This window comes from Hippocampus bargibanti, linkage group LG10, assembly GCF_051943395.1.
Source record: "Hippocampus bargibanti isolate YZ-2025 linkage group LG10, ASM5194339v1, whole genome shotgun sequence".
Lineage (NCBI taxonomy): Eukaryota > Metazoa > Chordata > Actinopteri > Syngnathiformes > Syngnathidae > Hippocampus > Hippocampus bargibanti.
In genome coordinates this window covers 9,233,981-9,245,406 of record NC_142743.1, presented here as the reverse complement: position 1 = coordinate 9,245,406, position 11,426 = coordinate 9,233,981, and the positions used below count along the sequence as shown (strand labels likewise).

General features: G+C 40.9%; 1 protein-coding gene across 1 annotated transcript in view; it reads right to left on the bottom strand.

Annotated features, from left to right (window-relative positions):
- Positions 1-6,265, bottom strand: part of mxd4 (MAX dimerization protein 4) — a 41,581-nt gene extending 35,316 nt beyond the window's left edge. The window contains exons 1-3 of the mRNA XM_089006263.1: positions 6,036-6,265; positions 5,434-5,533; positions 1,695-1,724 (exon numbers count right to left, since the gene is read on the bottom strand). Of these exons, the coding sequence (XP_088862389.1) occupies positions 1,695-1,724; positions 5,434-5,533; positions 6,036-6,099 (194 nt within the window). The 5' untranslated portion in view covers positions 6,100-6,265. The remainder of the gene's footprint in view (positions 1-1,694; positions 1,725-5,433; positions 5,534-6,035) is intronic.
- Between the last annotated feature and the right edge of the window lie 5,161 nt (positions 6,266-11,426).

Genomic DNA, 11,426 nt, shown 5'->3' with positions numbered 1-11,426 from the left:
GATAAGGAATTTTTTAAAGGGGTATTATTACTGGTATGGGTTGGCTTGCGTGTGGACGTCATATAGCTTTTGTCCATAACCGCACCCGCGGTCGAACATGAGGTAATCCTTGTGTCTCAACATCTGCAGCGTAATCACACTTCTCTGTCTTGTCTCGAGGTGAAATATGCCCATGCATGTTCTCCTCCGTTGGGCACGTCCACTCACAGACACATAAAACGTGGATGACTGTGTTTCACATACGCGTACAAACACTCGACCTCACACACCCATTGCTGCCTCAGCTCACATGTTGATAGTCACATCAGCTGTTTCCTAAATCCTCTTGGCCAGGATGAAAAGGTTTCTTCGGCCGTCATCTATACTTAAGTACAGATGACAGCCGAAGAAACATTTTCATCGATGGACCACTCCTGTACGACTGAGAGCTTACACAGACCTCTTGGCCAGGCTTTTTTTGTTCTTAAGAGTCAATGAAAGCAGCTCGGGCTTGATCTTGGCGTAAAAAAAGAAGTAGCACGAATAGATGCAGTTTCATGACTTCATTTTGCGCATCAATGGAGCACCATTTAGATTTACACATATTACAGGATTACCTTGATTTCCATGCAAGGAAGTGAAACCAAGATATCTTCTTATCTTAAGATATCTTATCACCATGATAGCCAACTGCTTAAAGGACAACCGACGTCTCCGGACAAGTTGTGCCCATAATTTGTAAAATGACTTCAAATGATTTCTACTGAGCGTATTTTACAAATATTACATCGCATATAGCTATATTTTACGTTTTAAGACTTGCGCTGAATATTCAGGAAGTCTTGTTTTTGAGTTGGTGACGAGTCCGTACGTGACGTCACTAAAGGACCGTCCTTGACCGTAAAAAAGACGCATTGTAGTGGTCCTTCCATCACGTCAATTTATTTTGCTGTACTTGTTTGGTCTGGGGACCTCGTGTTGCACCCAAAAGCCGCCAGAAGTCCAGAAGAGGGCGTCCAAGCACCATATAAGGAATTTATCAGCCTGTGGGAGCAGAGGTGGCAACTGGAGGTTGCCATTTTGTGCCTCTTTTTTTGGGGTGAGAGATTTTCCCCCAATGTTGCCTCAAAATGGCACATATAATTCTTTAATCAATTGCAAACATGTATGCTTTACTCTTCAGAACTATTTGAATCCTATTCATAACTAGATGTGTAACAAGAAAGCATATTCTCCGAATCTGAAGCCATTGTTTTGATTCTGCAGCAATGCAAGACGTATTGGCGTGACGTCACGAACTGGGGGCGGGACTTTCTGAAAATGCCCAATTCGCAGCTCAATTGTTTGCCGATTTTGGACACTTTAAGTCATTTTTATTGGTGTTTTGCATTTGACTAAAAATATCATACTGCGTGTTCTGGGTATTTTAGATGCTATAAACCGTTTTTCTGGTGTCAGTTAAGAAACAAAAAAGTGACGTCGGTTGTCTTTTAAGAACTTATGATCTGTTTGTTTTCTGCTTAGCACACACCAAAAAAATTGAATTGATTCAATCTGCAGTTCTTAGTAAAACACATCTATGGCACCTGCCACCTACCTGGAGTGATCTAATTGACTGTAATACGTGTAACTTGCAACTGTTGGCTGAAGAGATACACGCACACGCATACACAAAAAAACACGGAAACACAGTCGAACCTGAAATGCAGCCCTACCTGTGCTTCTCTAGCTCGTTGTGTGACGATCTGAAAGAAAACAGACAAAAAAGATGAAGATAAGTCTCAAAGTATGATGTGCGTGTTTACGCAGACGACATCACGAATTTGGAAAATGAATCCGCTATTTTGCTCCCAATTGAATTTTCTCACATTACAGAAATGAGTCAGTGTCCCACTTAATTTATAATTGGACCCAATTCAAAACGGAGTAAGACCACACCGAACACTCTGGCAACAAAATGCAAGCTTGGTGAAGACAAGAATATCATAGTTGACAGTCTGAGGGTGTCATTTCAGGACACCCACCGCCACTTTGCCCACACAAACAAATTTCATGCATGCTGATGGTACACCCGTGTGGATAACAACACGCCCCTCAGACGTCTGGAGGCCTAGACGCTGCAGAATTGCACAGCATGAGGGTTATTCCGAGGAGACCCCCTGCCCCCCCCCCCCCCCCCCCCCCCCATTACCCCCCCTAGTTATGATACGCCGACCCGGGAACAGCAAGGACACGGCGAGTCTTCTTGTTGATGTGGCTGTCATGGATACGGTTGCAATAAAAACAAAAACAGGACAACAAAAGTGTAGAGTGGTCACAGGCACACAAGTCCTTTCACATTTGGCGAACGGTTTCAGGGCTCTTTTTTCTGACAAAGCAGTGGTTCCCACAGCTGTGTCGTCGTACGAAAGGCATCTGTATAGTGACGCAAAGAAAAACTATTGTCTTCTGAAAAGGGAAGTCGACTGAAACGTTTTTTTTAAATAATTTCTTCTAAGCAGTCTCACACATCTCAACACACCATGTTGATTACTATAATAGTTTGTATAATAATAATTAACTCATTCACTTCCAGACATGCAAAAATGTGTCCACTCCAGTGCCAGGGTTTTTGTTATTTTCACTTGATTTCCAGGACCCACAGAATATTGAGTTTTAGGACTACCTAAACATTCAATACAGCATAAGAAACCGTAGACTCTCTTCTTTCATTAGAAAAAAAGAGTGAATTCCTAAATTGTATGGGTCTGGAGTTACATGAGCTTGAAATTAGGACGGCTGTCAAAAACACAATGCAACCCATACATGTTGGTTTATATAGAGATTTAACAACAGCTGAAGCTAGAACAAAGCACTAACATGGAAAAAGGGGCCCCCTTGTGGAAAAGAAAAAACATTGCCTGAGGCCATGGCTAGCGCTTTATCGGCACCCAAGCATGAAAAAACAAAACCCGAACTAATTTGATAATGGCGGTCTACGTCATATTTTCAATTTCCAAATAAATTTGTGAATGGCAGTGAATGAGTTAAGCAGCAAATTCCACTTGTTTTTTCACCATTTCGACTATTGCTGTTGACTATTGCTGTCAACATCACAGTTGCTATCACAACTCAGAACAATTTAGACTAGTTCGCATAAAACACATTGAAAATATTTTTTTAACTTGACTTCACTATTTAAAGTCATTAGCAAGTCCCATTGCCATTCCCGAATTTATTTGGGAATTGACAAACATGTCATGGAGCGCCAGACCCGAATTTGTTTGGGTTGTTTTTTTCTTGTGGGGAGTGTCTTTCAAGCTTCGGTCAGACCTCTCTGGCAATGTTTTTCCCTCCTACGAGGGGGCAGCATTTATCTTTTGTACAGCCGCCCCCACTTTCAATGCAGATAACTCTACAACCAAGTAAGATCGAAATAAACTTTTTTTATGATGAAAGAAGAGAGTCTAAGGTTTCTTACGCTGCATTGCATGCTTATGTAGTCCTAAAACTCAATATTCGGTGGGTCTTGCAATTTGAGTGAAAATGACAAAAACCCGGGCGCTGGAGTGGACACATATTTGCACATCATCTGGCAGTGATTTTTTTTCCCTGAAATTTTCCCTTTCGCGTTGACGAGGGCGAGTGAGCTGGTGTTTGTAGGTAGTCTGTTTCAGCCACCACACCCACCTGCCACTTCGCCATGCATGCCCCTCACCCAGCTGCGCACATAATTGTGCTATGCTGTTAGACCGTCCCAGAGGAATGTGGAAGAGCATAGATTGTAGGACGAAGCTTGCAGGTTCATGTGGACGAAACTACACTACTACGAGTGCAACAGTAGTGTTGTGTGCGCGTATGCTTTCAAACAGGGTGATTCGAGAATGTTAAAAACAAAAAGACTATCCCAGATGACTTTGGGTGAGAGAAGGAATAAACACGTAGACACATTCACACCTATGGACAAGTTAGAGTCTTCAAAAATCCCAACAAGCATGTTTTTGGAACGTGTCAAAAGTCGGAGTAAGTGAGCGAAACCCATACAAACACAAGCGACAGCATGCAAGAATCATTTTTTTTGTATAACAGTTACAGCTTATCCTTTATGTCTGCCAGTTGACGCCAGGCGAGCAGTGAGGTACACTCATAACTATACACAAACAACCAATCACTTTCATATTCTCATGGCCAATTTAAGATTATTGAGTGAACTAAACATACATGTTATTAACTCATTCACGAATTTATTCGGGAATAGAAAATATGACGTAGAGTGCCATTCCCGAATTTGTTCGGGTTTTGTTTTTTTTCATTCTTGGGTGCAGATAAAGCGGTGGCCATGGCCTCTGGCAATGTTTTTTTTCTTTTCCACAAGGGGCAGTATTTCCTTTTTCCATGTTAGCACTTTGTTGCAGCTTTAGCTGTTGTTAAACCAATATGAATGTATTGAATTGTATTTTGGACAACCACCATCATTTCAAGTTCATATAACTCCAGACCCATATAATTCAGGAAATAACTTGTTTTCTGATCAAACAAGACAGTCAAAGGTTTCTAACACTGTATTGAATGTTTATGTAGTCCTAAAACTCAATATTCTATGGGTCCTGGAATTCAAGTGACAATAACAAAAACCCTGGCACTGGAGTGGATAATTTTTTTTTGCAAAAGTCTGGCAGTGAATGAGTTAAAAGTCATTCTCATTCGTGACACATGTTGACAATTAAAGAGAAATACAATAATCTTATCAAATACAGTAAAGTCTCGTTATATCGATATCGGTTATATCGATAGTACTGCTTATTACGCTACTATTTCTATGAACGCAAGGAGAAAATTTACATGCCGCAGGATCGGATATATCGATAGTCCGGTTATATCGGTATCTTTTCCGACTCCCGAGAATATCGATGTAACGAGACTTTACTGTATGTGTCAATATTTCACAATTCTACAGAGGTATGTATACTTTGGAGCATATATGGATATGGGGGAATTTTGATGTGGGGTAATTGATTATCTATTTTAGAGACAACACATGCATTTAGGGAGGACGGGAGGATAAATGCTGACTGTCGGAACACACAATCAACAAACTCTCAACTCCCCCCACCACCTTAACCCTCAAAGGACTGGACTTGAATTCAGCTTGCACACACATAGCTGCGGAAATTAAAGTAGTGCGGGGTCAGAGTAGGTGTAGGCGTATGGGTGTGTAAAAATAAGGGGGCTGTAGAGCGCATTTTTAGCCCATTTAGAGTTGACAGTGTACGCGTGGCAGTGTTTATTAAAAACCAAAACAGAGAGCCCAGCCCAGCCCCAGGCAGCAGAGAGATGGCAGTGTGCAGAAAAACATCAACTCCTCCCCTTCTCTGCATCCCCCCCCCCCTCTCCCCCGGCCTGCAGCAGCAACACACACCAACATGCGAAGGAGGACAAAAAGGAAAACAGAAGAAGAGGAGCGCTCAGATATACCTATTGTTTGGACTTTTTCGGCTTATTGTTGAGCTTTTTGTCTTCTTCCCGGAGTAGTCGCTACTGTACGGTAAAACCGAGGCATATCCGTGTTCTGCCTCTGTAGACACAAACAAATACAAGCGTGTTTTTTGCTAAAGTGATGCAGAATAGAGTAAATACGTAAGCTGTCAATGAGTCGTAATATTGTCTTGCCGAAAAACAAACACACGCACACACAGACGCCCCGTCATTTTTACATTTGTCATGATGTTACAAGCTGATGTCACTGTTGTTTACCAATTTCTCCTCCAAAATAATAGCATTCTGAAACACATAATACCACGGGTTTCTCAGAATAGAGGAAGAAAATTCGTATTTCTATTATGTACACGTCAATTTTAAAAAGGATTAACAACTAAACAACACGGGGACCAGTTGGCACCTATCGTTTGCTTCACGTCCTATTGTCCATACAGTGACATCATACCTGCACCACCAAAATGTTATATCAAACTTCATTTTAGTGTCAAGCATTAGACGCTATACAAGTCAGGACTTCATTCTGGTTGCAGTAAAAACGTGAATAATTGCTGTCATCGCTTCAATTTGGCTTCAAATACCTCTGTCTCTTCTTTCCAAGTACTCTGCAGCCTCCAGCAGAATGAGAAGCGAATTAAGTTCCATCTTGTTTTTGTCTCAAAAACAAATAGGAGACACTAAATAGACAAGTTTACATAAAGTGTTGGAATGGAAATGTTGAACCCCCAAAAAATGGTTCAGTCCGGTGTGTGTACGAGGGTAGTAACAGTTTTGAGTCTTGGCGACTCCAAACTACAGTAGCAACAATCTAGAGCACCTCACTAACTCGGTGAAGTGAATGATGTCATTCTTGTCCAATGGGGAAAGAACTAAGGCGGGCTTTGAGGCTTCACTTCAACCAATGAGCGAGAGGAAAGTGGAAACATGGAATCTGGTTGGCTCGACAGCGTTTAGAGTAACCGGGAACATACCCTAGCAACAGCCCGCCTTCTTCCACATGGTTGGTGTGACGTAAAGAAAAGCAACACGTGATTGGTGTGACGCGCTCACATGGGCGTTTCTCACAGCTGAACTGGCCACCTCAGTTGTTTTGGTGACCAAACTTCTGAGGAGTTTAGTTTGCGCTTGACTATAGACCGGAAGGAAACCGCTAAGCCTGAAAAGTTACAAAAAATATAAACACATGTAAAACAATTCTATCTTTTAAGTGTGTGTAGTAAGGTGGTATGTTCGAGGGAATAGTTTATTCATTTGCAACGCATCTTATTTTGAATATCCTGTGTGAGGCTCGTGGAAATGGAGATGTGGTCTCTATGAGTGCCCTGAGCTAAATGAAAAGCATCGATTGTTATTTTGCTTGATGTTGAGAAAATAATGTATAATAAAAATGCACCAAGAGGCAGTATAAGTCGCTGTGTCTCTCCTGGTACTGACAGAATGCTTTTTAATTGGCTGCACTGTAAATGTGAAGAATAAATAGCACAAATGAATTCAGCTTTTTTAATGTGGAAAAAACTCCAGATGACATTGGATTTTTATTTTCGGGTGCTTGGTTGATTTAAATCTCAAAGCAATGAAGGGGTCAGCAACCACTGTAAGCTAAGGTCAATATTTTTGTCTAGTTTGGAGTGTAGCTCACATCATGTTTGCTCAAGCCTGAGCTGTATCACAAGCATGCAGAAGAATGGTGGGAGTTTTTTACAAATGACAAAATGACACACACGCACGCACGCACACACACACACACGCACACACACACGCACACACACACGCACACACACACACACACGCACGCACGCGCACACACACGCACACACGCACAGATTATTGAAAGAGTCGGAACATCTCAGCACGAGAGCCTGTTTGAATGTGGGTCGCTCTGGGCGGCAGATGCCTATGGTGCTTCACATTGTTGATGAACCGTCTCAGAAAATCTCAGCGCCTCGTGTAAAGTGGTCAAGAAAAAACAAATGAGGACCAAATACTTTTAGGTTGTAGCTTTAGGCTTTTTTTTGTCCAGACTATTCGGAGGCCAGGGACAATTGCATGTTGTTAATCTTGATAAATGTGAACATGAGAAGTGTGCAAATACGAACTAACCATGTTTCTTGAACATGGCTCTGACATTTTTAACCCACCGCCATTTGCTTTATACTCAATGTACAGAATTTCAGAAGTAGGTCATATTATGCAACGATGCTGCGCCTGTCTTCTCCATGACATATAGCTGCATTTATGATGATGCAATAGTATTAACCCTGAAGGAGACCACTACCATGGGAATATGGCTTTTTAAAGGACAACCGACATCACTTTTTTTGTTTCCTAACTGACATCAGAAAAACGTTTTATAGCATCTAAAATACCCAAAACACGCAGTATGATATTTTTAGTCAAATGCAAAACACCAATAAAAATGACTTAAAGTGTCCAAAATCTGCAAAAAAATGAACCCGGAAGTGGTCAGTTTCAGAAGGTCCCCCTTGTTCGTGGTGTCACCCCAAGCTGTCTTGCCTTGCTGGAGAATCAAAACAATGGCTTCAGATTCGGAGAATATGCTTTCTTGTTACTCATCCAGTTATGTACATGATTGAAATAGTTCTGAAGAGGAAAGCATACATGTTTGCAATCGATTAAAGAATTTATTCTGTGCCATTTTGAGGCAATGGGGAGGGGATGTAGCACTATAAAAGAGGCAGAAAATGGCGACAAATCTCCGTGTAAGGAATTAATCAGCCCATTTCCACAGGCTGATTATTCCTTATATGGAGCTTCGTCGCCCTATTCTGCCTCTTTTTGGTGCAACACGACGTTTTCAGACCAAACAAGTACAGCAAAATGCATTGACGTGATGGAAGGACTGCTACAATGTGTCCTTTTTTCGGTCAGGGGTGTTCCTTCAGTGACGTAGGGTGAGGACTCGTCACCAACTCAAAAACAAAACTTCCGGAATATTCAGCGCGAGTCTTAAAACGTAAAATATAGCTACATGTGGTGGAATCTTTGTAACATACGCTCAGTAGAAGTCATTTGAAGCAATTTTACAAATTATGGACACAACTTGTCCGGAGACGTCGGTTGTCCTTTAAGTGGTTGTATACACAATGTTGGGAATCTAGAGTGGCTTCCCAACAGTCAAGTGTAAAATCATGCGGTAAATCTTAATAGTTATTTGCATAGATCAAAAAATGTGACTTTGACGACTTGTATCGTCACGCATAGTATTTGGGACATTATCCAAGCTCCAGGTGAGTAGTTTATCTTATTATTATTGGCTAGCATGATAATGTAGTGATTACAACAGGGTGTTATTTATTTCTGTGAAAGACACTGTAATCGGGAACTCTTCTTATTGATTTTTTTTGGCGAATGTCCGACACTGTTTACACTCAACAGCAACAAAAAAAGCTTAATTGGTGTAGTTCACAGGTGTCAAAGTCAAGGCCCGGGGGCCAATTCTGGCCCGCCACATCATTTTATTCGGCCTGCACAAGCAGATCAAACTTTTTCCAAATTCCATTATGCTTTTTTAATTTTTTTAATTTCCAATTATCGTATGTAAGTAAACCACATTAACAGGTCTTATGTTTTACTTGAAATTTGAAAACTAGTTATTCATTAATTTGTTATGTGCTCTGTATGTAATATGTGGAGCAGATGAAACATTTTAATTGTTTCTCCAAATTCATAACGGCCCTTGAGAGGAATGTGGCCCACGGCAAAAAATGAATTTGACACCCCTGGTGTGGTTCAACAATTCTGGTTACTTGGCAATTGACGATCATTGAATTCCACGTCACAATCACAATCGGTCAACAACACACATCAGGATTTATGATCGGAAATTTTGAATGGGTTTAACATTCCCAAATTGACAATAGATCTGGAACACAAACCTTTCTTAAAACACGACAGGAGAATGACTCAGAATAATCTTTAAAAGACGTTTCATAACTTGGCTTTTGCTGAGTGTGAACACAAGGGAGGAAAAGTTCTCCAATTCACCCCGATTGTCACTCTGTGTGTACTCAGCTTTAACCGATCTTCACAACAGCAGATATTCATACGCATATGCGCACATCTGCCAAATGCATTGCGCTTTAAGTTGTCAAACCAGATGATTTGTTTGCCCTGCATGTAAAACGCTATTCCAGCCGTAATTATAGACAAGTTATGCAACGCGCTAGCCTTCTCTTATCAAAGGCGCACATATGCAGGAACGTGGGCGCAGTGTGTCGTTGAACTCTGTACATGACTCGCTCATCTAAGATTACGGGGAGGCCACAGGTTCACAGTGTCACGCGAGGCGCAGGTCCTCCCAGGTCTTGCACTTTGCTGACCTCAGCGTAATCGAGTGTTGCCGGCATCGACCTCGCATGGATTGTTTATGTAAGCAAGCAGTCAACATCTTGTTTGAGTTAACTTTTTTTTCCGTCAACCACTGCTCTTTTTTGTTAAAATGGTATGCCTTCTTTTAAAGATGTGCTACATGTGCTGAAGTTAGGTAAAGACACACTTTAATGATAATCTCCGTCAAGACATTGCCAAGTGTGTTTTTGTGGTCAGCAAATGCTGATTGAGCAGACACGCAAGGGTTGACATGAGACGTCAACTTTTCGTTCAGTGACTTCAGTCAGAACCTTTGACAAATTTTCCATTCAAATTATATTTAATTCCTTATGTTTTTTTTTAATTGATAGAGCCATCGATAGTGTAATGGTTCACCTGGCCTACAATAATGACCAACATTAACTCATTCACTAATTTATTTGAGAATTCAAAATATAACGTAGAGCGCCATTCCCAAATTTCTTCAAGAGTTTGTTTTTCATGCTTGGGTGTCGATAAAGCGCTGGCTATGGCCTCTGCCAATGTTTTTTTCTTTTCTACAAGGGGGCAGCATTTCCATTTTTTCCATGTCAACGCTATGTTCCAGCTTCAGCTGCTGTTAAAGCACTATATAAACCAATATGTATGTACAGTAAAGTGTCGTTATATTGATATCGGTTATATTGATAATACTGCTTATTACGATACTATTTTCATCTCCCGTGCATATTTGTAGTCTTTTTATGTATAATTAGTTCTGTTTAGTTCGATTCATGGTTATTATGATAATCCGGTTACTACGGTGCTCTTTTTCATCTCCTGCCGGCCATTTTGCTATGTTTATATCGATACAAAAGATACTTAAGGTGAATCGATATTTGCTTAGGGGTTTCTATACAGTACCACCATTCTCGAAATCTGTATCGGTCGTGCCGTTGGTCACGTGGCTTGGTCAGCTTCCGTGTTTTGAACTGTCATACGCACAATAAAAAAGGCGCAGCAGAGCTTATATACAGTACTGTTGTTCAACACCAATTTCAACCATGGGGAAACGTAAGAATTGTGATCTCGGAACGAAGTACAAGGCAATAGTGGCTGTCGAGGAGAATCCAACAAGGAGCAAATCCTCCATTACGAAAGAGTTACTTCATCAACGTCAGTAATGTAAACGTTGCAGTTTTTGTTTTCCATCCATGTCGTTAATTGTGTTGTATTCAGATATCTTTATCGCTTGCAACAATCACTGTTTTTCATATGTTTGTACGTGCTGGCGTTTGTGGTTTCGTGTGTATAGAACAACGTGAGGATTTTGCATATGTTGCATTTTTGAAAGGAAATAGTCATTAAAAAAGTGTAAAGACGTTTTTATGTTATGCAAAAGTTTATTTTTCACTTCACGACTGTACAAAAAGCATGCTCGATACGCAATCCATGAACCCAATGATAAAATTACATGCCATAATATCAAAGATCCCCCATTTACGTATTCCCCCCCCCCCCCCCTTTTTTTAATGCAGTTCGGCAGGACGGATATATCGACAGTACGGTTATAGCGACATTTTTTACGACTCCCGAGAATATCGATATAACAAGAGTTTACTGTATTGCATTGTATTTTGGACAGCCACCCTCATTTCAAGCTC